At 41.2% G+C, this 26823-nt stretch overlaps 1 protein-coding gene and 1 long non-coding RNA gene across 3 annotated transcripts; both read left to right on the top strand.

Moving 5' to 3' along the window:
• The first annotated feature begins 2085 nt into the window (after positions 1 to 2085).
• On the top strand, positions 2086 to 4064 carry LOC121678421. Its single transcript, XR_006021232.1, has 4 exons — positions 2086 to 2157; positions 2342 to 2682; positions 2970 to 3084; positions 3945 to 4064. It is a non-coding gene; the product is annotated as an uncharacterized LOC121678421 (long non-coding RNA).
• A 1639-nt stretch (positions 4065 to 5703) lies between these two features.
• On the top strand, positions 5704 to 26334 carry si:ch211-129c21.1 (uncharacterized protein LOC563087 homolog). 2 transcript variants are annotated; one of them, XM_042057963.1, is made up of 16 exons: positions 5704 to 5870; positions 6793 to 6978; positions 10549 to 10945; positions 11065 to 11210; positions 11638 to 11700; positions 12005 to 12103; positions 12198 to 12297; positions 13994 to 14104; positions 14771 to 14922; positions 16815 to 16987; positions 17281 to 17437; positions 18080 to 18302; positions 19807 to 19922; positions 21188 to 21357; positions 21588 to 21640; positions 25188 to 26334. In XM_042057963.1, the coding sequence occupies exons 3-16, from the start codon at positions 10837 to 10839 to the stop codon at positions 25898 to 25900; spliced, it is 2385 nt and encodes a 794-aa protein (XP_041913897.1). In that variant the 5' UTR covers positions 5704 to 5870; positions 6793 to 6978; positions 10549 to 10836; the 3' UTR covers positions 25901 to 26334. The 2 variants fall into 2 exon arrangements, with proteins under 2 accessions (XP_041913897.1, XP_041913896.1); XM_042057962.1 differs by lacking the exon at positions 6793 to 6978.
• Positions 26335 to 26823: the final 489 nt, after the last annotated feature.

The raw sequence follows: 26823 nt of genomic DNA, 5'->3' as shown, positions 1-26823 counted from the left end.
ATGTGCTCTGTATGTGGGGGGGCAGGGACTTACTATTGCAAGCAGAGTACTGGATGTATGATGTATGTGAGTGACAGTGAAGATGTGTGTGTGGGCGGGAGGGGAGTGGAGCAGTGACTGTGTGTAGTGTGTGTGTGGGCAGTGTGCTGTAAGTATGTTGGGGATGTGTGTTGGAGAAGCTTCCTGATGAAATAATGTGCTGTGTATGTAGGGGGGGGGGGGGGCAGTGTGCAGCAAGTATGTAGAGGAGGCTTACTGTAGCAAGCAGTGTGTTGTATGTATGTGAAGTGATGACAGTGATGACAGTGAAGGACAGAGCTATATTTGTGAACCAGGAAATTAACTGTTTGAGTAGCTCCTAGAAACTCACAAGTTATAGAATAGTCTGATGAAGTTTATTTTGATGACCTCCTTTTATGTCCAGGTCACAGAGCAATTCTAATTTCTAGCAACTCTAATTTCAAATTCCGCTCAACAAGTGCACCTGGCCTTCTTATCAGATGCTTTTATCCAAAGCATCAGAGTAGGAAACATACACATATTCATCAGTGTGTGTCTTCTGGATGTCAAACCTTGATCCACTTAAGCTGTTTACAAACATACATAAACAGAAAATGGTGTTCCATATACAAGGATACAAGGATACAAGGAAGTTTATTGTCACATGCATATAGTTACTGGAAGTAAGAAATGCAGTGAAATTATGTCTGGTGTCAGCCTATTTGTGCATTAATGGGGGGGGGGGGGGGTAAAAAAGTGCAGTAGAAGAGGGGTTTAGAGGATTAAGTGGCAAGGGCTGCATAAAAAAGGTGGGGGAGGATTGGGATTGGGTGGGGGGCACCAACAAGGAGTATCATGTGCAGTATACCATACAATACACAGCAACAGCACATACATGGAAATACAGACCATGGCCATCTCTCATAAGCTCTGTTTACTTTCCATAAGGACTGCCTAACCTCGGCTGTTCTTCTAGAAAAGGAAAACCACATGCTGTGTTTCCCCACCTCATATTTAAACGTTTCTTTTTTTTTTGCCATGCAGTTATTGTGCCACTAACACAGAACCCAAACAGTTTCATCTCAGGTGCTGGTGACTCATAAAGACCCACACCTAATGATCTTTCTGACTATAGGTTCAGTTCTGCACATGACATATAACCAATGAAAGTCTATGAAAATAGGATCTTATTGGCTACTGCAAGTCATTGATAGTTGTAGATACAGTACATACCTAAATAAGTTCAAAATCTAAATATTTTTATATTGTTTATGATTGTTTATCAAAGTTCAGCAGAAGTGTCTCAAAATATACACACCCTGTAGGTTAGGTGCCTTCCCATCTCCCCAGTGATGGGAACAACGGAAGAGTTGAGGCAGCCTGTGGTCGGCTACAATCATGAGAAACAACATGAGCAAACACCCCCCCCCCCCCACCCACACACACACACACACACATGCATTTCTTACTGTTGTGGAGCATTATTTTGTGTTTGCAGTGCTGTCACTCCCACAGCGTTGGCGTTGTTCCTAAAATGAAAAATTTAACATATAATTTCTTATACCCACCTCTCCACTCTAAATTGTGCCCATCCAAAATACAGCCAAAATACCCAAAAGCTACTCAGCTATCACTTGCTCTAAGTTATCAAGTCAAATTGTCCATTACAGACACAGAACCAATCATTAAGTAAGAAGTTATGTTAACTTTGCCAGTTTAAAACAATGCACAGATACTGGTAAGTAGGTTTTAGTTTTAGTGTAAACCATGAAAAACTCTAGCAGATTGTTTTAAAGATTGTTTAAAAGTAAGCAGCAATGACCACACGTTGATGCAAGTGTTAGCGTTCTGATTTGAAAGTCCTTTTGCTTTCTGTATATTTTCATTTCCATGTAACTCTACATGGACACCAGAATTAAGGTCTCATTTTGGTTAATGTCAGTTAATGCAGGGCTACCAAAATATTCTTTACCATGTAATGTCACACTTCATCCTGTCCATCAAACATCTTTTATTATCTGACTCCTCCTCCCAGCCCAGTCATCTCAACCACTATGGTGTTCACAGGAAGTCTTTCAAAAGACAGCAAAGTACACACCGCTTCATCAAGAAAGATGGATTATATTCATAAAATTGTTCTTCTTTTGTTAATCACAGGTAGATTTTCAAATCGCGCAAATATCTAAGACTGCCTATAATGCTTTTAGATGCCAGAATTCATGTCTTCCCCAGGTGAAAGACTGGACATAATCTGAGTATCATTTCATTGCTCTCTCTCTCTTTCTTTCTTTCTTTCTTTCTTTCTTTCTTTCTTTCTTTCTTTCTCTCTCTCCTTTCACAGCAAAACACATGCAGAGGATGAAGCATTACGCCTGAACCCAGAGTTTGTAACGCTCCCATCTGGCTCTTCAGTCTGTCTTACTTGTAATTTCCACAAACTCAATGGTTCCAAAGTCAAAGTTAACTGGATGTTTAACAATATTAATGACACATCTGACCTTGAAAAGCTGCCAGTGTCCCAAAATGAGGAAGACTACTTTCATCAGACAGATGGGGAATACTGGTCCAGTCTGACAGTGCAAAACACACATCTGAATGACAGCAGATGGTACTTTTGTGAAGCCATAATCGATATTCCTAAACTTCAGAAAATCTTGAGCAATGGGAGTCAAGTAATTATAGGTAAGTAACTTACCAGCAAAATCTACAAAAGAGGACTTGAAGTATTTCATTTCACAATACCTGCTAAATAATTACATCAAATGAGGTTTAATGATGAGCCTTAATAAATACAGGCCTCAACATCATTCGCATAATTGATTTTGCAGAAAACTTGTAATTTTGTAGTCTTATAATAGTAGAATTCAAAATAGAAATATTACATTCCAAGCTAAGTTTTCAGATTATGTTCCACCCATTTTCTCACTTATGTCCACTTATATTTCCTAAACCAATATTCTGTATCTCAGTTTCTGGTGTAGGTGTATGGATATGGGTTTGTGTAGCCACAGGAATGGCAGTTGTCATTGCAATTATATTGGTCTTTTGGAGGCGAGAGTGGAGGCGAAGGATATGCAAACAATGGTAAGAAAGACAGTCCCTACTATCCACTGTCATATATCTGTAAGTAAGCCAAGGTGGGATAAAAGATGTTCACAAGACTGACAATAAGACATAGGGCTGAGCAATATGACCAAAATCTCATATCCCAATATAGGTCATCTCATATCCTGATAACAATACATATCACTATTTCTGTACATTCAAGGAAAAATTAGTTACTAGTAACATTACTAAGGCCTATTTCTGATTTTGAACTGATAAAAAAGACCTAAAAAAATGCAGTATAAATGTAGGTATATTTCCACTGCCATTGGAGACTGACCTCATTTATTTAATTCATAACATTTTTACTCATGTTTGATGAACGGCAGGTTTTAGACATTTTATGCAACAAAACAAATCATGCAAATATCATCAATCCACAATATGGTTGAAATTCTTATCATGGGGAGGAATTATCACAATATACAGGACATAGACCATACAATATGGCACAGCCCTAAGACAGCTGGTATAAAACATAGCATTTAAACAGTCAAACTGTTAGTCCATATATTTTGAGGCCATATGATAACCAACACCAATGAAAAATACTCATATGTGAGTCGATGAAAGACTGCACACTGAACGGAATCTGGCTGAAAAAGTTCTGTGCAGTCATTGCCTATGGTTAATTGTAGTGCCTTTCTAGCCCCAGAGATGCTGATTAAAGAAGTGGTTTGTGCGCTTATGTAAAATGAAACACAATGCAAATGCTTGCACAAGGACACCCAACAACTTATCTACCTCAGCCTATCGTTTGTTTCCCTCAGTCAGTAGTTTGATCAATGTTTGACATTATTTGATTTCCTTGATGCACAATAATCTCTCATTTGTTGCAGGCGCAGGTGAGTATTTCAAGCCTCCAGGTCTCGGCTGCAAGCAGAGTTGGAACTGCCACTTCATCATCTTCATCATAGGAATATTCTCCTATTTTTATGATATGTTCATTATGTTGCCAAGGCTGGGGGGTGTAGGCTATGCCGTGGTGACCTATGCAGTCTTTAGTCCATGTCAGACTACATTTAAACACGCAAATGTGTATACTGTGGACGCAACACATTTGAAACGTGATACGAAAACGATCATATGGACGACACCATTTCCACTTCAAATATTCGTATGTAGACTGACTCAATGTGGACATAGTAGGCTAGTGTTGCAGTATAGTCAGACATGGGCAGTATTTTAATTATATGTATTTTAAATACGTATTTAATTACTTTAGCGTATTTTATAATTTGTATTTTGCAGGATTGGAACAAATCTAATGTATAGCAGCCTACTTCCCTTTACCACTAAAATGATCTCTAACATGACCTGTCACATAAACATTGTCTATGTCCATGACAATGACTGATATGTAGCCTAGGCTACAAATAAAGTTTATCAAAAAAATAAAGGTCCAATATTTGATCTGATAAGGTATCATTTTAAATTGCTGATTTTTTAAAATTATTTTTAAAGCTCTGCGACCCACCCAGAACGGTTCCGCGACACACTTTTGGGTCCCGACCCACCAGTTAAGAAACACTGTGCTATGTTACAGTTGATTCCACTGTTGCGAAGTTTGCTTCTTGTCAGTTCAATCATCGATATGGGATGCTGTTTACATTTTTGTTTACCAGATCTACTTCATAGGAGCACCCATGTACAGAATTAATAGCCCTCTGCCAGCCAATCAGAAAATAGTATTTCTTGTCTCTTGGGGAAACGTTTTCAATAATATGCCTTGTAGTTTCTTTTTAAGAAGTTGGTATAACATGATTATTGTGTGGATATTTTTGTATTTTCAAACGACTAATTACTTGTATTTAAATTTTTCACATCAGTATTTTGTATTTTATTTTGTTACATTTTATGAGCCAGTATTTGTAGTTTGTAACAAAATATTTTTTGATGTATTTGTGCCCACCTCCTCTGGCAGTAGTAGGCCTACACTAACTGTTTTTGTTTTGTTGGACCGTGGTGCTGTAGGCTAATTATTATTTACCGCTAGATGGCACGCTAGGCATGATCAAGGCAGAGCCGTATATAGGCTCTGGATAAAGGCTGTGCGCCGAAATGTCATTAATAAATATATATCAAATGATCAGAGTGTGCGGCTACTCTACTTTTAAATTGTAGTGTTGCAGTAGACTGTTTTTGATTTGTTGGACCGTGGTGCTGTAGTTATTATTTACCGCTAGATGGCACGCTAGGCATGATACAGGAAAATGAAATGATCAGAGTGTGCGGCTACTCTGCTTTTAAATTGATAACGTCCTGGGCAGCACTTTGAGAGCAGAGGCAGAGGAAGCCTGCATCTAATAATAGGTAGGCTACGTCCAACCTATTAATATTAGTATTGAGGTTAGATGTAGGCTAGTAGCCTACATCCCCCAAATTTCGTCTATTTGTGCATGCGCCTTTCTAATCAGATCTATGAATTCTGATTCAACATGAGCGGACGCCTATCACAGGTGAGCGAAAGCCCCCCCAAAGCTATTTTAAAATTCCCTCCCATTCCCTTAGATGAATGCTTCAAGATAAGTGGGCAAATCCATGGGAAAAATTACGTTAGAAAACAACTACACACCTGCAGATTTCGTCACGTGATTCCAGACGCTTAGCCCTCCCTCCTTCAGTCAGTCAGTCAGGTGTGGTAACGTAACTTAGAGTCAACAACATCGGTCAGTATGGAGAAACGTTTAAAAGGTCGCTTGAAGTTGGTTGCAAACTGGTGACATTATATAAACTTCACGGAGTACTTCACTTTGTCAAGAAAGGTAAGTACATTTAGTCAATGTCATGGTTGCTATAAATATAGCGACCGACAACGTAACTTGGCTCTGTGGATGACAACCCATTGGTTAGTCTAGGTTAAAGACAACGTAAGTTAACGTATACTTAACGAGCTAAAGTTGCCAAACAAGCTAACGTTAACGTTAAGATGACGAGTTAAAAATGGCAACAAACAACCTAGGAATATCTAACATTGATCAATGTTGATTCGAATCGTTCACCTTAGTTTTTGGTAACATTAGAAACGTTGGGATTTGCTTAATTATAGTCTACTTAAACGTCGTAAAATATAACACGTCTACCTTAACTTTCGTGTTAGCTATGGTGGCTAATAATTGAAGCTGGTTTATGTTACGTTATTCGTTCAAATGTGTTTACTACAACAACAACGTAAATCTGTAGTTTGTGTAACGTTGACGTTAGTGGATCAGTGTTGTCCTTTCACATTCTGCCAAAGAGAAGCAACTTCTCTCCTTCTGTCCCCAATTTGGCTAGTCGGGTCAGTGATAAATCTTTGTGGTCGGTAACGCTAACGTTACTGCTAATAAGATTACTGTGTTATCTTACACCTTAGCCTAGTTAGCCTTGCTAATAACTTGTTTGTGATTCAGAGTCATTTTGGCTTTGAGTTAGAAGGTGGCAAACTAGGTCAAGGTAATGTTAGTAAATTGGCGCGCGTAACGTACATTTTCTCCATTCATTTAGGAGGACGAAAAAAATAGTAGCCTCTGTTTCAGCGGTGTCTAGCATACACTGGTTCATTAACGTTAATTAAATGCATTGAGACACACTGAAATTGGTGCATAACGGATGACTAATAAGTTGCGTTACTAGAGAAAGTGCTCCTCCCTGTACTTCACATGTTTCTCAAGTTATTCATGTTTTCTTTTGTCTTTATACCCTCAGCCACTCATGTTATGACTTGCCTTTTACCATGAGAGTACACACCCTCTGGTCTTGACGTAAATCCCATGCATCTCAGCTTGTTTCCCTGATGTTTCATTTACACCACCACCACCACTGGTTACAGCTTTTTGTTTTCAATGCTGGGACATTGGGCTAATACAAAATAATGAAGCTTTTGTATTGAACGTGAGTCTTCATTTTACCTCATTTCAACCACATACAGGCTTAGCACTACCACACACATTATTTTCACAGAAGTCAATGTGCCCATCATGGCTATCTGAGCACACAAACCCAAAACCTTTTCCTGTGTAGGGTGTGTTTCCACCACCAAGTCTAATAACAATAGTGGATAATGACACAAGGGATGTCAGAGGTGAGCAGCCTCCTGCTACCAACTTCCTGCCCAAGCCCACTGTTGAACAGCTTCGTGTAGTTCTCTTGCTTCATCCATTGGTTGATAATTTACAGGAAAAACTCTCACAGTGTTCTACTTTAGGCTGTCCTTCAGTGAGCATTCTTTAAAAATCAGACCAGCTCCATTCTTTTGTTTGCATCTGTGAAGTGGAGTTTTCTGTCGGCTGCCTTTTTTGCGATAGGCTTATGGTCATTCTGTTGTCATAAGTTAATGCCTAGAAAATAATGTCTAAAGTAGGCCCTATAGGTGTAGGGGTCCTCGATCAGGATGGAACAGGGAGAGATCAGAGGTAGCAAGATTACTAATTTGTGTTTTCAGTGTGTTGCAACTTGATCCACCTTTAAGTCCAGGTTTGAGTGTGTTTGTTTTGTTTTTTGTTTTTATTTTGTACAGACATAGTACATTATTGTTGGCTGTATAAATTTGCAGGTGTACATTTTGGTTATCTTACTATTGGTGAGGACTGTGTATTTTTTGTTCTTTCTATTGTTTCTTAACATTTTCCTATTGCTGTATTTAACCACAATCTTTTACCCCTGCTTAACATTGCTGAACATTTTCACCACAAAACAGGCACCATACATATTCCGGATTACCTAATCATAGCACTTCCATGTTTTTACATGATACTGCCACCTTTTCTCGAACTTCCCATAAGCTCAGGGGGGTATTCCAAGTACGTGGTTTAGAGACAAACCTGGGTAGGTTAACTCAGAGTAAGGGGTAAACCTCCTAATAGAAAAGCTGTATGGCTTCATTCTCCTAACAAAACAATGCCGTATGGTTCTTGTTGTAGGAGGTTTACACTTACTCTGAGTTAACTTACCCAGGTTTGTCACCTACATTAGGTAAACATTATACTTGGAATACCCCCCAGGTTACCTGACAGCTCTCCTGTGCTCAGCAAAATGGCTTATATTCATTTGTGTGGCCATGTTTACATATTATAACAATGCCATGTTTTAGGTGCAAGATCTGCCCTAAGCATGAAACAGGTGCGTCTTAGTACCTGTCTTAGTACCTCAGCTCCTCAGTCTATTCCCCAAATATCCAGGTTTCTCATCATACCATTTTAATTCTGCTATGCCCCTCAGTGACTGATGTGGTACCTGTTGCTAAAATATATTTGACCACTCTGCTAATGTACTCTTTAACAGTGATACATAAAATACATATTGCTTATGAAATGGCACTCTTTGTGTCAAGCTATTGTTAAAGTCTCTGATTATTGTAGCTTGTGTAATAGCCTTGGCCTAAATGATTAACATAATGAGTCTTCATTCAGGTGACCTGAACTGTAGGAGGTTCGATGCTGTGTTTCCTTTGACATGCATGGCAACATTGATAAATAAGGGTGGTTTTTCTTGCAAGTTCATGTTCAGTAATTTGTTAGACCTTTCCCTATTTTACTTTCAAGCTGGTCTTGCTGGCTGTACAGGTACTTGAGCAGGACTCTGTACGATTGAATGAGGGCACTCTGTTTAAAATTATGCATTGTGGTGTGTAATCATTCAACCATTTCTCACCCACAAGGGATATTAATACATCACTGATGATGTATTTTACAGTGCATGCTGCTGTACTTTCATTTTCCATGGACCTGCTCAGGTTTCTTGTCTGACTTTTAGTGAAGTTGCTTTTCAATGTGTGTGCAAGCGGCTGTGATAGAGTGTGATAGAGATAGAGAGTTAGTTATTGGAGTTGAGTGAGTAACTTGGTAAGCTGTGTATTTCTGTCCTGAGTTATTAGACAGTGTTGATTGTGACAGCTGACAGTTTATTTGTTCCATGCCATGGGCCATTTGTGCATAACAACAGCATTAGTCCTCCTCCCTTTGGGTGAATGACATGACATCACTCCATGTATTATGTTGGTCTTGTGTTTTGAAGAGCAATCTGCTCTGCCAGTCATTTCACACAACAGAGCACTGGCATGACGCGTGTTGTAAAGAAGCATGAAAGGCTGGAATTGAAATGAAACTTGTGTACGTATGTTCCTTGTGTGGGCCTATTGTGTATATGTTCCTTGTGGGTGTGTAGGGCTGCAAGATTTGGAGAAAATATCTACTTGTGATTTTCTTTGGACAGACATTGCTATATTTGATTTGCGATATCATTTTTGTCAAAGTCACATTTCACTTGAAGTTTGGTGAGCATGCCTAATGCATGAGAAACACAAGAAAAGCACTGATGAGAATTTGCACTCCTGTTTGGTTAGATTCACTGTCTGTACCACATGGAGGATAGCATGAATAAAAATTATAGATAGTGATAAGACCATTGAGTTCAGTTGCGAGCAGCACAATTACATGCAGCCTTTACAATTAGCTAATTAGTTCAAATTGTGATTCCAATTAAAAGTTGTTTACTTTTGCTACCCATTTGCCTATAAATACATTTAATGTAGGCCAACTGATTGAACATATCAAGAGGTCATGTTTGGGAATACACATGTTTAAAGATATGTTTACCATTTGAAGAATATCTATCAGTATGATATGACTGACACAATATGACTGTCTTTTCTTTGACTCTTTTTGTCCCCTTTTATTCTGTCTTTCCTGCCTTCCTTCCTGTCTTACTTCCTTCTTTCTGTCCCTCCCTCTGTCCATCTATCCCTCCCTCCCTTCCTCTCGTCATCTCCTCCCTTTTGTTTTGAACAATGTTCTTGCCAAGCACTGGCAGTAAAAACATGAAATAATAGGATGTTGTAGTGGCGTGTAACTTTGTGCCTCAGGTGCAAGCTATGCCCGGCATTCCCATCCTTCTCCAGAGTTGCAGACAGCAACGGGTTGGAGCTTGTCTTTGGCGCGAGTCTGAACCTGAGGTGGGGGGGGGGTCTGAGGAGTTGGAGGAGTTGAGCATTGGAACTGCTCCACGTGCAGGTGAAAAGTCATCTGTTAACAAGGACTTATGCTCACCTCTGTCTCAAACACAGAATCTAAGACTCCAAACATTCCACTTTGTGGTTTCTTTTCTTTCTCTTGGTGGTTTTTTTGTTTTTTCTGTTTTTTTTCCCCATAGGTTAGAATATTTGTGAGAAAGTTGGCCTATATCCTATATGTAAATAGGCTACTTCTAAAGTAGATTATTGTTTGTGGTAGTGTATGTGTGTGCGCAGTAATCCCCATTCCATTGCCTTCCAAAGAACCAAATGGAAGATGTCGTTATTCTGTCCTCTAACAAAAACCACAGCTTTTGTCTCAGGTTGGTCTTGGCTGAACGGTGTTGACAGTGAAGAGTACCTCATACCGCATGTGTAAATGCCACAGTTTCCATTTGTTAGCTTTGATACCAGTGTTCAATTTCAGAGTCTCATCCATTTTTGTCTTTCTTTAGGTCCAAATGACAGCCCTCACATGAGCTCTTCTGGATAGAAAACCTTCATTAACCTTATTGCTGGGAGGTCTCTGCACCATCGCCGCAATGGTTCAGCGCTGCACTCACGAGCCAATCAGCCGTACCAATTCACACTGGAGCCTTATCCCAACCTAGCTGTGGATGCTAACAAGACTAAACCATCAGAACTAGACTGTGTGGGAGTCGTGTGGAGCGTTGGACGTGCAAGTTGTCTTCCCTCTGTGCTGAAGCTGATCGCGCACAGGACTAAATGTGGGGCTGAGAGCCATGCCTTTTCTTCCTCTGCTGGCTTTACTGTGTGCACCTCTTCTCACCATTGCACATGGTCAGCCCACCACTGACACCCTTGTGCCTCGGAAGAGCATCCTCCACCAGGGTAAGGGGTGGCCCCTTTAGATTGATTTGGCATTTTCGACTATGTTTTCATATTCTCACTTCTGAAGTGCTATGGAAATGAGATTAAAAGCTGATTGGGTTTATGAATTGGTTCTTCAGATGCACATGCCAAGTTGTTCCAAGAGGCTGGCGTGTGGAACTACACAACCATGCTGCTGAGGGAAGACCTGGGCCTGCTGATGCTTGGGGCCAGGGAAGCCATCTACGCCCTCAACATTAGCGACATCTCTGAGATGAAATCTGCTGTATGATTCTCCCTTCACTCTTATGTTTTACAAACTAGGGACTTGCATTGAAGCTTTCTTGCAGTGTTCTTTGAATAAATGACAGTACAGAACAGTGCATTTGTAGAAATTGGTAGTATTTCTTCTTTCAAATTCAGATTTGATTTGTTTTTTAAGTCCAATTTTGATTCGATCGATTGTCGGTCAAGTAGGCGGGATATAACTACATCAGTATGTCATCCATAGTGATTTGCTTATTGTGTTTTTTGTTTTTTTTTAATCGGGCGGTGCATTGTCTACCTGCCAGTCTTGCTTGGGCTCTTACTTTAAACAAATCTGTTTGTTTGTGGGTGCACCCAATTGTGGTAGTGATGGGGCTGAGGGAATGTAGCAGTAGCCCAATATGCCTGCCCTTGTGCCTCTGTGAATATTCTTTTCGTTACTGCAGGTACATTGGGGTGTTCCAGAGGATAAACAGAAAGAGTGCACCTACAAGGGAAAGAATGCTGATGTAAGTTTACTTTCTGCTCTCCCTGGATCACTGCAAACAAAGAATCCCAAAAAATCATGTCTTCATGCATCTGCACGAGCCATTATTTATGTCTTTGGTCCTTGTCTTCGCTAAACTTGGCAATGCACAGAGAAATTGCAAGGGCATGTTGGTTGTTCCAGGTGTGCTTATTTGGAATTCAGGTCAATTAACTGTGCCGAAATCAACCAACTCCAGCCAAATTTCACTCTGCAGCCCACAGATTTAGGTAGATCAACTGGAGTCAGTATTTCAACACAAGCTTGACGTGTGCATCCTTTTACAGATTGAGTGTCGAAACTATATCCGGACTCTTCATAAAATCAACACCACCAGTATGTATGTGTGTGGGACCAATGCCTTCAGCCCCACTTGTGACTACCTGGTAAGAAAGAACAGGTTTTGGCTGATCTCAACATCAGGGTTGTATTAAGACTGAACTGGTACTTCTTTTACACTGTGTGTGTTTGTGTTGACAGACATTTGCTGATGGACAGCTGAAACTAAGGGACATGCCTGAAGAGGGGAAAGGGAAGTGTCCTTTCGATCCCTTCCAGAGATACTCCTCCCTTATGGTCGGTACGTGCTTCCTCATGTTCTCTGCCTTTTTGGCACATAGTGCTGAAACGCCCATTGCAAGGAGGTGAAGAAGAGATCTGTATTGTTGATCTGGGTTTATTGCACAGGTGTGAAAAGTAAAAAAAAAAAAAAAAAAAAAAAAAAAAAGTATGGAATTACAAATCACTGCTCTCTCGAAATCTGGAAAGTGTGGCTCAGTCATATGTACACAGAAATGCAGATAGTGTGCTAAGCTCAAGGGTTAAAATTCAAACAAAATAGGGCTGGGACAACGCATCGACGTAATCGATGACGTCGACGCAAAATGTGAGCGTCGATTCGTCAAGCATAACGTGTGCTGCTAAATATTTTTAATTTTACACCTTCAGTGTTTTCCATACGTTGACTAATCTGTGGCTGGGCACCACGAAATCAAAACCGGCCACCACACATTGATGTTCTATATTGTAGGCCTACTATTTAAATTAAAGAGAAGATAAAATAATTTCATTGAGCTGCACCTTTTACTCACACAGCCTTTCCTCGCCCCGCCCGCTCTCTCTCGTAACGAGCCCGCTGCTCCTCCTCTGCATGTGCATTTAACAAAATATTCACGATTGTTGAAGGATTGTTGTTGCCACATAGAAGCACTGCATAGAACACAGTGGGCTACATTGCTATTAAATCCGCTTAGCATCGTGACCATGCTGCACAAATTTGCAGCATTAAAACTGCTGCATTAAAGTTAAAGTAAACTCTGCTAAGGTCTTATCACAACATAGTTCAGTCTCCTCAATGTACTAAGTTAAGTTACAGTATGCAATCAAGCTCAAAGCTAACGTTAGAATACTGTTTGGGTGTCAAGTTTAGCATGCTTACTTGCAGCTGCTTATTCGTTATTCATGCAGGGCTCATTTTATTGACTCTGAATGTTTGCAAAATCCCGATGTAAATGGAAAAGTGTTTTCCAAGACTCAAAAGTGCTTGTCCAAAGGAGAAGTACGAACCGTTATTTGAACTAACTACGTTATGAATTGCATCCACACATCAGCAGCCTTTTAACTGTGTTAATGTTAATTGCAAGGATTCCCACACGAACGTCTTAAAATGACGTTAGACATACACTAGCCTACTGAACTTTGCATCTTTGCACTAGTATAGTCTTTTATTTTGGAATCTTAAGAGCAATAAACCTATTGCAATGTTAAAGAATTCATGTTTTTTTTCATTCAGATGTGTAAATAAACATGTATAAGTTGGTATTAGTGAATTAATGGGGAGAGAATCGAATCGAAATCGAATCGGACTGAAAAAAAAGAGAAAAAAAATGAATCGTTAGATTAATCGATGCATCGAACAAAATAATCGCTAGATTAATTGTTTAAAAAATAATCGTTTATCCCAGCCCTAAAACAAAAATACATTTGTTTACAAAACTGCAAAATGTACTTAAACTCGTATTTGAAGAACAGATAATCAATTTACTAAGTATTGTTTGTTGTCTCATGTTGTGCTCATATGTCCAAATATGTTCTCCTTTCTTTATTTCCTCCTCTCTCTCTTTCTCTCTCTTTCTCTCGCTCTCTCTCTCTCTCTCTCTCTCTTTCTCTCGCTCTCTCTGTGTTTCTGTCTCTGTCTCTCTCTCTCTCTCTCTCTCTCTCTCTCTCTCTCTCTCTCTCTCTGTTATTTATTTTCATCATGCCATGTTGTCCTTCAGGTAATGACCTTTACTCTGCCACTTCAATCAACTTCCTGGGCTCTGAGCCAGTGGTGCTGCGCAGCTCCCAGACAACACTCCGCACCGAGTTCAAAAGCTCCTGGCTCAACGGTGAGCCTCTTTTTTTTACTTTCATTACTTCGGCCGTCCATGAATACACAACACAAGTCTATTCAATGTTTAAAACACTTGCATATTCTGTTTTGTCTATTTATTTTAAAACACTATTATAGAGCCTATATTTACAACATTATATTGCAGTGAACTTATCTCACTTTTTATGTAGTTTAGAATGGTACACCAACAGCAGGCAAAGTATGCAGCCTTTTTGTTGCAATGTTTGTCATGGCATAGCTACACTGAAAGTATTTGACCAGGAAGAGGTAGGAATTATTCAGCTTCCCACACGGTAGCTTTAATTAGTCACCAATTTAACTATTGAGCTCTAAACCCTATGGAGTAAACAGTCTCCTACTGAGGGTGGAATGCCTGGCATGTCTCTCCCCTGCAATAAATTAACACTGTGGTCGGTAGCCTCAGAAATGTTCTGCAGTGTGGCAGAGTCTTCCACAAACAGGCCAGCTCTGTTGCACTAGTCTACATGAATATACTTGCCCATGATGTATGTCATGCAGTGTACCGTGGTCCAAAGAATGCCATCTAATGTATGTGTCCCTGGAAAAGAACACAGGGGTATCTCAGGTATGCTAACAGCTCCTGTTACCTGGAGCCCTTTTCAGTAGCATGCAGTGAATACACCCCCCATTTCCCCTCCAGAACCCAACTTTGTGTACATGGACCTGATCCCTGAGAGTGAAGACAGCACAGATGGGGATGACGATAAGGTCTACCTGTTCTTTAGCGAGAACGCCGTGGAGTACGACTTCTACAACAAGCTCATGGTGTCTCGAGTGGCCCGAGTCTGCAAGGTAAGCTCACTGGAGCACATCTTTTGATGTTGTGTTGTGTTTTTATATATCTCTCTTGTGTAATATACATAGATTTGTACAAAGTTTCAAGTGTGATTGTATTTTGTCATGCCACAAGACCCAAAAGAAATTTCAGGGAGTTGGAAATGTACGTAGCAGTGGGCGACAGTCTTAGCCTGGCTAACACCAGACCAGGCCGCTTTTACAAGGATACAAGGATACAAGGAAGTTTATTGTCACATGCATATAGTTACTGGAAGTAAGAAATGCAGTGAAATTATGTCTGGTGTCAGCCTATTTGTGCATTAATGGGGGGGGGGGCTGCATAAAAAAGGTGGTGGAGGATTGGGATTGGGTGGGGGGCACCAACAAGGAGCACCCAAGAGCAACAGGGGCAAGGAAAAACTCCCTTACCAAGGAAGAAACCTTGGGCAGATCCACGGCTCAAGGGGCTAACCCAACTGCCAGGGGTCTTGGTGTGTGTGTTGGGGGGATGACAGGGGAGATGGGATAGTGTGCTGTGTATGTGGGGGGAGGGCAGTGTGCAATATGTGTGTTGGGGAAGCTTCCTCATGAGACAATGTGCTGTGTATTGGGGGGGGGGGGGGGGGGGGCAGTGTGCTGTAAGTATGTTGGGGATGTGTGTTGGAGAAGCTTCCTGATGAAATAATGTGCTGTGTATGTGGGGGGGCAGGGACTTACTATTGCAAGCAGAGTACTGGATGTATGATGTATGTGAGTGACAGTGAAGATGTGTGTGTGGGCGGGAGGGGAGTGGAGCAGTGACTGTGTGTAGTGTGTGTGTGGGCAGTGTGCTGTAAGTATGTTGGGGATGTGTGTTGGAGAAGCTTCCTGATGAAATAATGTGCTGTGTATGTAGGGGGCGGGGGGGCAGGGACTTACTATTGCAAGCAGAGTACTGTATATATGATGTATGTGAGTGATGACAGTGAAGATGTGTGTGTGGGTGGGAGGGGAGTGGAGCAGTGACTGTGTGTGTGTGTGTAGTGTGTAGGTGGGGGCAGTGTGCTGTAAGTATGTAGAGGATGTGTGTTGGAGAAGATCCTGAAGACAATGTGCTGTGTATGTAGGGGGGGGGGGCAGTGTGCAGCAAGTATGTAGAGGAGGCTTACTGTAGCAAGCAGTGTGTTGTATGTATGTGAAGTGATGACAGTGATGATGTAAGTGTGTGTGTTGGGGGGGGGGGGGGGCAGAAAGGCTAGGCAATCAAGGACATGGGTAGATGGAGGAGAAATCAAAAATAATAAATAAAAGTTCTATGGAGATGTGCAAAAGTTGGAGAAAGTCAGATATGTGTGTGTGTTTTGACGTGTGATAAAATAAGAAAATAAATAAAAGGTCTGTAGCATAGGGAGAGGGATGTAAAAGTGCTAAAAGTCTTGTAGGTGTGTGTGGGGGGGGGGGGTCATGAGTGCTGAGTAGTGAATGAGTGCAAAGTCAGTATAGTGTGAGTTCAGAGTTCGGATGGCCTGGGGATAAAAACTTCTCCTGAGTCTCTCAGTTCTGGCTTTGTGACTACATAGGCGTCTTCTTGATTTCAGCGGTAGGAATAATCCATTGTTAGGATGAGAAGAGTCCTTCAGAATCTTTTGGGCTCTTAGGAGTACTCTTCTGGAATAGATATCTTGTAGAGCAGGGAGTTGAGCATTATTAGTTAAGCAGGGAGCTTTTCGAATATGAATTGAGATTGAGAATGGTTCTGGGGACATTTCATTCACTTCCAATTTCCAAAGGGGTTGTAACCAGCAGTGAAATTAAAATGAAATTTGTTACATTGAATTCTTTGCTAACAACTTTATCTGGGTTCACCAGACATCAGTCTGAATATAATCAGTAAAGCTGGACTATCTGTGTTTGTACTCGGTCTGCAGGAGGACATGGGCGGCCAGCGAACCCTGCAAAGGAAGTGGACGTCCTTCCTGAAGGCGCGTCTGGACTGCTCTGTGCCTGAACCCAGCCTGCCCTACATCGTCCAGGACGTCTTCCTGCTCAGCGGAGATATCTGGGAGTCTGGCGTCTTTTACGCAGTCTTCACCCCCCAGTCGTGAGTGTCACCAGCATTCCGACCTCCACACACGCCACTGTGAAAATAAGAGGCCTCAGAGCAATTTGGAGATGTCTGTGTTGTTGTTGTTTGTCACTTTTGCGGCACACTGGTAGAGCTGTATTTTGTCGCTCTTTGTTACCGAGGCGGGGGGGGGGGGGGGGGGGGTTTGTAGCTTTGCAGCCACAAAGAGTAGCTTAGATCATGCACACAGCGTGCCTTGTAATTACTACAGTAAATTACTACAGTAACGTTGCGAGTCTGGGTTTTGTGTTTGTGTTTCTTTGATGCAGCGAATCATCTGACCTGTCTGCTGTGTGCGCGTACAGCATCTCGGCCATCAAAAAGGTGTTCTCCACGGGCAAATACAAGACCCCGGTGTCTGTCGAGACGTCCCACATTAAGTGGGTGATGTTCAGCGGGGACGTGCCCTCCCCCCGGCCAGGCGCGGTGAGTGCCCTGTAATTCCCCCTTGGCCTCTTAAGAAGGCTGTCAGCCTGTGTTACTTCACAGTTGTAATCTTGCTCGTGAGCATTTTGCCGGTAAAATCCTTGGCGAAATCCCCGCCGCCCTCCTTTAGTTTCTTCATGTTTTAGTGCCCTAAGCAAAATCCCACCCCCCTGTCCAACTTCCCCACCCACCAGAATATGAAATCTCACCTTCATCTCTTTGTTCCTTGTCATCATCTTTATCACGTTTGAGAATGCTTCAGACAACTACTTTATCCTTCTAAACATTAAACTTCAGACATTCGAACTTCTAAACCACAGTGAAGTGAAGTGTTTTATTATACTCATTACCACCAAGCCAGTTCTTCTTGTTCTCTCTATACCACCCATGCACTAGCAGTCAAGGCTATTGTCTGTCACCTATACCACAAAAAAACGACGAGGAGATTGAATTCCTCAGAAGCATTATTGCAAGTCACAACATTGATTGTCTCTCTATGCAGTACAGTAGCTCCATCTGTTGAACAGATTCATTAGTGTGATGTTGTGAAGCTTTGTCAAGCATCTGCATTTTCAAAGACTCCCACTTCCTTCCCTAAATGTCCCTCCTTCATTGTAATCATGCATTACCCTTTCCCCTCAGTGCATAAATGATGCAGCCAGAAGCCAGGGCATGACCCGCTCACTGGACCTGCCGGACAAGACGCTGCAGTTCATCCGGGACCGGCCGCTGATGGACGACGCTGTGCGGCCCCTGACCGGGACCCCTCTGCTGCTGAAGAGGGGGGCAGCTTTCACCCGCATCGTGGTAGACAACGTGGTCGCACTGGACGGCCAAACGCACCCTGTGATGTTTATCGGCACTGGTATGTTTCTCTGACTGACATTAACAAATCAGCATTCCGGAACATTGTAATTATGTCACTCAAGCATGGTGACGAGGAGTATTTGAAGTGTGTTTGTGTCTTGGAAAGATCCCTAGTTAAGCATCATCAGTGGTGGAGGAAGTACTGAATCTCAGTACTTAAGTAAAAGTACAAATACACAGAGAAATATTTACTTTAGTAAAAGTACCACAATGACAACCCTACTTAAGTAAAAGTAAAAAGTACCTGCTTTTAAATGTACTTTAAGTATTAAAAGTAAAAGTATTTGCATAATGATTTATTCTCTTAATATCTATATTCTAAAAGAAAAAATAGTATGGGCTGTGGCATTTTAATTAAGCTAGTTTTAGGTTAGGCTATATTCGACTAGATAGTTTTAAGCTAATGCAATTGTGCTTACCATCTGTGGCCCAGTTTACATTCTGACCTACAATTCTAGAGACTGTAATTCTGGTTATCTACTAGGGTGATCTGCTGAGTATATCATTCAGCAAAACACGAGAGCCTGAAGTTTAACGGGGTAGACCAGGGAAACGTCGGGTGGATCGTAATGCCAATTCTGCTGATTGAACAGAAAAGTTGCTGAGAAAGGTGTCTTTATGATTAGGTTCAGTTTCACTTGCGCAGACGCACATAGACATTGAATGAGCGCTCACATTTCTACCCCCCCAATTGTAGGCTATGCCTCTTTATTTGATCACACACAATTAATAAATATTTTCTAATCTGGAAAATGCTACGTTTTTTTCCGGCCAGCGGTTCTATAATAGTCTACCATTTATTTGTGCCGCAAATGATCAGACGTGTGACCGAAGCATGGGCATAGCCTGTAACTTCGCTGATCCGCGGATAGCAATCTCATCGGAGAGGAGGCCCTAACGCTGCAGATAACAGACAGAGAAAGGCACAGAACACAGTTGCATGTCCAGTGTAGCCATGGGTCTGGTGAATATAGCCTACCGAATGCAGATGGCTACAAGCTCACGCTTTGCCTGGTCTAGACTAGAAGCTTATGTTTCAAAGATTTAGAAGCTGGGCACGTAGCGCTCCAGAACCTGTGGTAGCAACCCCGTCCCCTGGTAAAACAAACGTGTTTGTCAGAGAGAAAAAAAAAATCTGATCATAAAATGTATCGTAAAAAGGAACGATGGTGTTGTAAAAATGTAGTGGAGTAAAAGTACAGATAATTGCTGTAAAATGTAACGAAGTAAAAGTCAAAAGTATGCACTATAAATTCTACTTAAGTAAAGTAAAAATACGTGGAATATTTACTTAAGTACAGTAACGAAGTATTTGTAGTATTTTACATTCCACCACTGAGCATCATTGATGCTGCCCTGCCTAGTAGTATTTATATTTTTAGTTAAAGTTGCCAGTCAGAATAAGAAGGTTGAAGAAATCCCACTTCTTTTTAAAAAGACTTCACTTGTCTGATGATTTGGCGAGCTTGTCGTTAAGAGCCTTCCCTCTCTCCTCCCCCCAGAGAATGGCTTTGTTCAGAAAGCTGTGAACTACGACGGGGAGATGCATATCATTGAGGAGGTGCAGCTGTTTGAGACGTCAGAAGCCATTAGGGTCCTCCGTCTGTCGTTGAGTACGGTAAGAGACGGGATGCAACCCATCAAACAGAAAATCCACAAACACAACCATATTACAAGGTGCCTTCAATAAGCACAAAGGAGTACCGCAGCAGCAGTCATCACACGTGCACACTGCACATACATAAACAAACATACATGCTTCAAAAACTACAAGTCCTGCCCATGAAAAGGTTCTGGTGGCACTCTTTACGCATGATGGATCTTACACACATGCCCGTGCCACTTCCCTGCCCCTCTGGATACGCACACACACACACACACATGACCTCTCAGGTAGGCAAATATGTTCATGTGCCTGTCTGCAAGCTGTTGATTGCTATCTCTTAACTCATCCAGTTTCACTGTAGCCTCTGTTTTGTCTGTGACCAGAAGGCAGTACATGTACATTTATGCTTTACATTTTACATTTATAGCCACTCTCTATGGCACTTTTAGTGCCTCATTTTAACGCAACTGCATTTTAACGCAAACTAAGTGTTGCATTTGAGTACAGAGGTCAAAGACAGCCCTGACCTGGTGGTAAGATTTGGGTATAATCTCCTAATTATTTCTTTAGGGAAGTCGTGGTTGGTGGAGTTACTCTCAATGCAAAATCTATAAGCTGCTAAAGCCTTTGTGACCAAACTGTGTGAGTGTGTGTGTGTGTGTGTGTGTGTGTGTGTCAGGGTAAACTACTGCTAATTTTCTAACTAAAGCTCACAGTGCCATGGTTAGGGGCTTCTGGTTCCTACTAGTTCATAGGCTCCAAGTCAACTCGGGTGAAATTTAGTTTGAGTAGGTATACAATTGTTCTCTCATTCATCTGTAATACAATAAGTATTCTTGAATTTCCCCTGGGGATCAATAAAGTATCTATCTATCTGTCTCTCGAAAGTCAAGTTTTTATTTCAATGCAGTTTAGCTCAGTTTAGGAGCATGACACAAGAAGAGATTTATCTAAATAAAATCTTTAGAATCGAACATAGTGTTTTTCATATTATTTCAGAGGAATTTTGGTGCGCAAATGCAAGCCTCATGGGAAAGATTACCTTTTCTTGATCATCAGTCCAAAACGTACCAGTCAAAAAGCCTTGTCAATGTTTAAGTTTTAATTTGATACGTATTGTAAATTAGGCTACACTACAAATAGACGTTTGATGTCTCATTATAGGTCCTGTTTGTGCAGTCTGTAATACTTCAGAAATACAATGTCAGTAATTCGTCATCAATATTTTTCCTCTGTGTCATGTGATGAATGCCCACGTGCATGTTTGTTGTGGTCAGGGCCAGCTGTATGCGGGCACGGAGTCCGGTGCTGTGCAGATGCCCCTGAGTGATTGCGGTCGCTACATCTCCTGTCTGGACTGCGTGCTGGCCAGAGACCCCTACTGCGCCTGGAGCCTCACAACTTCCCTCTGCTCCACCCTGCTCCGCTCACCAGACACAGACGACAGGTATCCTGCCCTCTCTCTATGCCCACATGAACAGACACTTCTTTCTAGTTTTTCTGTTCCCATTCCCAGAGTACACCGGAACTCATTACATATGTGCTACTATGTTTAATCCCATGCAAGGTCCCCTCTTTGGTCACATGAATTCACGTCTGAATTGACTAGCTTTAGTGAGTTCACTGTCTAGTAACAGAAATGCTGCAGAAATTGATCTGCTTCTCTTCATTTTCCAGGAATTTGATTCAGAGCCTGAAAGAGGGAGATGCGTCCTCTTGTCCAAAGTCAGGTAGGTTCAATTTCTGATGAATGAATGGCTGATATTCTAAAACTGATAGTTCCGGTCCTTGATTGTGATTGACTGAAAAGCAGGCAAATCCTCAGCTATGAACTGATTAATGTGGAATGTCCAGTAGTGATCACTGCAAAAACTGCTCATTCAAAGCTGGTAATAGATGCTCAAGATATAGTTATGTCTTTAGGACACCCATCTGACTGCAGCACATTTAAGAAGTATGCAGGAAAGTTTGTAAGAAACTTTTGTATTGTTATTTGTTATGTGGTAGCAAATGATGTTGACTATCAAAGAAATAGACCTAATGTGGGAATGCACACAGATATTGCAACAGATGCGCTCAGGCCAATCCAAACTTTCCTCATCTGTTGTTCCTCGTTGGTGGAACACACTGCCAGTTCCTACAAGGGCAGGGTCATCCCTCTCCATTTTCAAAAACTCCTGAAGACCCACCCCCTAACTCATTGAATGCCAAGGCTGCACAGAAAGTAGCCTACTGGTGCTGAAAAGGTGAATAGATTGTAGAATAGCCAAAGAAGATGTAGCATTGTTATAAAACCTTTAAAATCTCTAAACAATCACAAGTAGGGCAGTTCATCACAGTTCATCCATTGCAACTGGATTGATGAAAGGTCACTTACACCTGTAGGCTACATTGTATTTGAGAAAAGCAAAAGGTATCAGCATAATGTTATTTATTTATTTATTTATTTATTTATAAACAAAAACATCTCTGTCAGTTCCATGCCGTGTTCAACAGCTATCAAAAACAAAGGTCATTTTTGGATGGATGGATTTTTTGTGAATGTTTCTTCTTCTACATAAGATTTTAGTCATCTTTAGTTCATGTGATACTTTATTGTCAATGCACAAATTAAGTAACAGTAGTCTGAAACGAAATGCTGTTTTACATCTAACCAGTGGTGCAAATAACTGACATGTCCAAATGGGCCTTGATGAAATGTGTCGCTAGACTGTTCATACACATTTTAACGGGCCAAAGTTGAAGAGCTGTCGTCCGTTATTGTTCGTGCAAATATAGGCTGATTCATGTTCCCTTGCATTGTGTAACTGAGGTCCATGGCTAGTCTGGCTTTCACCAGACCAAGCTCAGTCTTTTAAGAAATCAAAAAATAAATAGCGGGCAGATCAGGCTGGGTTCACCCAGCCTAGTCCATAGGCACCCGATATTTTTTAATTTTCCGATTGAGATATCCACGCTCTGGCTATTCTAAATGCAAAAATGCATCAGGGAGTTATGACAAAACTGTAACTAACAAACTAGATCCTAATAGAAAGCTGTTAGCTTCCCTAAGCTACAGGTAGGCCTATTTACAACATAAATTGTCAATAGGCTATGCTGGCGACACAAATAAAATCTCCTTTGGGAACCAATGGCTTACGCCTTACAGTATCAAGCGGACTTAAATTGCCATATCGTGGCGAAAAGTTGTAATAAAATTCACGCAGCTCCATGAGTCAAGGAAAGCGCGAATTAAGTAGCCACTTCTAAATGGGACCCACTACACAGTAGCTTAAAGGAGAATTCCGGTGTGATATTGACCTAAAGTGTGTTGAAACATGATACCGAGTGTGAACGTATGTCTCATAGCCCATCTCGGCTTGTCCCCTGCACTCCAAAATCTGGCGCTAGTTAGCCGATGCTACCAACAGCTTTTTCAATGGTGGTGCTTCGGCATCGGGCTAGCCATGCAAATAAATCACTGTTTTACACCATTTACGAGGCTCAATGTATCTCCACACTTCACTGGTAGACTTCCGAGGGCCCTGACATTTAAAACGAGACATTGAGAACTTTTGAAAAAGCACTGGTAGTTTACTTACAAGACGATTTATGCAGACAGTATCTTCACGAAGTTTAGCGTTTGCAGCCATCTTGAATTTAGTCACGATAAGTCGAGCGACGAGTAAGAATGAACAGGTATGATAAGGGATCAGATTCCAAAAATAATTCAGTGGAAATGCATGGATTTCAGTTTCTTCCAGTAGCAGCAACTGGAATCCATGCATTTCCACGGAATTATTTTTGGAATTGGAAATGAAGGTGTCTGTTTGGATACTTCACACACACGTGCTTTTTAATTTCACAGACTACAACTACCAAGCTGGAATCAAAGCACATCGATTCCCCTCTCACACCCTGCACGCACTTAAAACAAAATAAACAGGCGTCTCAGTCTCACGCATGTTTAGGCAAAACTGTATCAGACCGGTGTAACGTTGGTAAATCTTCCATTGCACAGAATGATTTTTGTAGCACGTGCAACAAATGACAGTCAAAAGCAGGCAATCGTTATATGACCGCTTCGCTAGCGGCGGTCATAATAATTATGTAGGAAGTTTAAAACCCAGAATTGACCAAAAGTGCACCAAATTCAACACAAATGACTCAATACACTTGGAGGAGGCCTGCTTTCTTTCTTTTACAGATATTTTAGAATTTGGATATCGTTTCAGTATCGAGTATCAAGATATTTATGGCAGGTATTGTATCGAAGTCATAATTTTGGTATCGTGACCACACTATGCCAGAGCCACTTCTAGATGTTGAGGATCGGAGGGTCTCCCACCAACAAGTGACAGTGTTTCCCATACATTAAAAGTACAACCTTTATTATTTTAACTATGTAGAAAACGTTATGAATTGCATCCACACATCAGCAGCCTTTTAACTGTGTTACTCACGAACGTCTTATGTGAGGCACTCAATTAGACCTATACACTACCAAGACGATCTTAATAGATGCAGTTCTGCATTAGGCTTATTCCCGCTATCTAAGTTCATATGTACTGTAGGATATATTCTGAGTTGAAGGTTATCTGTGCAATTTGTTATTGTGATGAAATGCATTAAACACCACGAGTGACTCACTATGTTAGCAATAAAAATATGGTTGTGTTTTGAATAGAATTTCCGAGTTTATTACATGTTAACTGTAATCCTGTTCCCATTAAATACGTTAATAAACTATAGTATGGCTAATGCTCAAACATGTATTTAGAGAACACTTTTATTTGGTTTTAGTGATTACTTTTGAAATCAACCCAATTTAGGGAAAAATAAGCAAAAATAATCGCTATTTTATGTTAAAATGCTGATTATGCGGCTTAGAACTCAGAATTGAGCTTGGTAAACAAAATATTCAGAATCGGCACCCTCAAATTAGGTAAGAATGGTGGTTTACCAACTTTTCCTCAAATTTGCCGTCAGAAGTTCTCTTATGTGAAGCTGCTCTCCCTCTAATGAAAAAATCGTTACATTTCTTTTTGCGGTGCCTTTACTTTATAAAACTCTACCAGGAATTTATAGTAACAGTTTTAGAAAACCTACGGCCTCTCGGGGCTTATTGCTTAATTACACCTTCATTTCATGGATTGAATCATCATTTAAATCACTATATATTAGGCAGGTCTTCACTATGAACTCTGTATTAATCACATTTTTAGCTTTTGCGTGTGGTCAAATGTTTGAATAAAACTTATGTACTGAAATTGTCCTTTTATGTATTTCTGTCTGTAGCCCCTATGAGGGCCAGAGCTGTACATGTGTCCCCCGGGAACAACATCCAACTGGACTGCCAGGTGGACTTAAACCTAGCCCAAGTGAACTGGCACTTCAACGGGCAGCTACTTCAGACGTCTGCGAAGCACTACCTCTACAGCCAGGGCCTTCTCATCTTCAGTGTCTCCGCCAGCGACATGGGGGAGTACACTTGCCAAGCCACCGAGCATGTGGGCGTGCACGAGTACCCTCAGGTAATGGCCGCCTATAAACTGCTGCCCCCTCAGACAGTGACTTCTCAGCCTGGCGAGGAGGATCTGGGCGATCCTGAGCCGGAACCAAGCGTTACTGAACCCACTGTCAGCCAGATCACGGCACCCAAAAACACCCCGTCAGTCGGCAAAGGCGAAGTAACTCCAGATCGGCCCCAACCCAATGCAAAAGTTGGCCAGATTACAGGACTGCAGGTGGCGGTGGTGGTGCTCACCTTGATACTGGTGGCTGTGGTCGGGGCGGTCATGTACTACAGAAAGCGGCTAATACGACATCAATCGGCAGGTGGTACCACCAGCAACGGTGCTGCCTACCAGCCGGCCTCCCAAGGCAAGACGGACGATCCTAGAACTGATCAGAACTTCAACAATTCCACTACTGTGACTTTCAGTGGGAAAGGCACAAGCAACGGCCCTGTTATAGCAATATCCAGGATTGAAGGGGAATCAGAGATTTGATGCTGAATTCAGATAATCCAGAGATGTACAACTACACTTAGTTTTATAAAATCCCAGGGAAATTTGAGTCATGCTACACAAACAATTTCAGTTCACTTATTTAATAAATCAAGGTAAGTGAGATGGATCTGTATGTACATGTGTAATTACATTTTGTACCATTAGCAGGACATTTTTTTTTTTTTTTTTTTTGTATAATATTTTTTGTTGAGCCTCAACATGTAGGCTCTGTAGCATATGTATAATGTTGTATTTCAGCTGCTGAAATTAAACCCTGGGCCCAGTACTCTCAGTGCCAAACATGCACTTTGTATAAAGGGCCGAGACATACACACATCTTTCTGGAAATTCTACTACAGTCAAATTAACCAAAAATAAATTGCCATATCAACGTATACATTAGTATATATGGAGTCCCTAAGGGGACATGATATTAAAAAAAATTAGTTTCATGTGCGCACGTAAAAAAGAATCCTGCAACTACTAGCAGCTAGTATTTTAGTATCTTGCAACACACATCAAAGACCATGACTCAACATTTAAAAAGTAATAAAGATAAACATAGTCATGACTTCAGAGAAAGTGCTTATTGTGTTGATATTTAATACACCTGGGGGGTATTCCATCAACCTCGCTAAAGGCCAAACCTGGCTTATTTTGATAAGTCTCGCTAATTTTAGTGAGAATTCCGTTCTATTAATGAGGTTAACGTGAATCCCAGTTTGGTAACCATAGGAATTTATGCCACAGAACTAACCTGCTCCGTAGCAGGTTAACTTTCAAGCTAAATTAAGCTGTGTTGCAAAAAAAAAACAATCAGTCGGAAAACGAGTCCAAAAAGATGGTTCCGTCAACTGTGCTCTCGTCACCTGTAGCCTACAACTTCAAAAATAGAAGTAGGCCTATAGAAATGTTTTTTTCCG

The sequence above is a fragment of the Alosa sapidissima genome, chromosome 12, assembly GCF_018492685.1.
Source record: "Alosa sapidissima isolate fAloSap1 chromosome 12, fAloSap1.pri, whole genome shotgun sequence".
NCBI lineage: Eukaryota > Metazoa > Chordata > Actinopteri > Clupeiformes > Clupeidae > Alosa > Alosa sapidissima.
Note: the sequence above shows the minus strand (reverse complement) of the source record. Positions and strands in the feature narration are given on the sequence as shown.

Coding starts and splice junctions, on each gene's coding strand:
- si:ch211-129c21.1 (XM_042057962.1), top strand. CDS start 10,837: ATGCCTTTTCTTCCTCTGCTGGCTTTACTGTGTGCACCTCTTCTCACC. Junction 10,946..11,064: donor GAAGAGCATCCTCCACCAGG/GTAAGGGGTGGC, acceptor TTGGTTCTTCAG/ATGCACATGCCAAGTTGTTC. Junction 19,923..21,187: donor TCCGTCTGTCGTTGAGTACG/GTAAGAGACGGG, acceptor TGTTGTGGTCAG/GGCCAGCTGTATGCGGGCAC.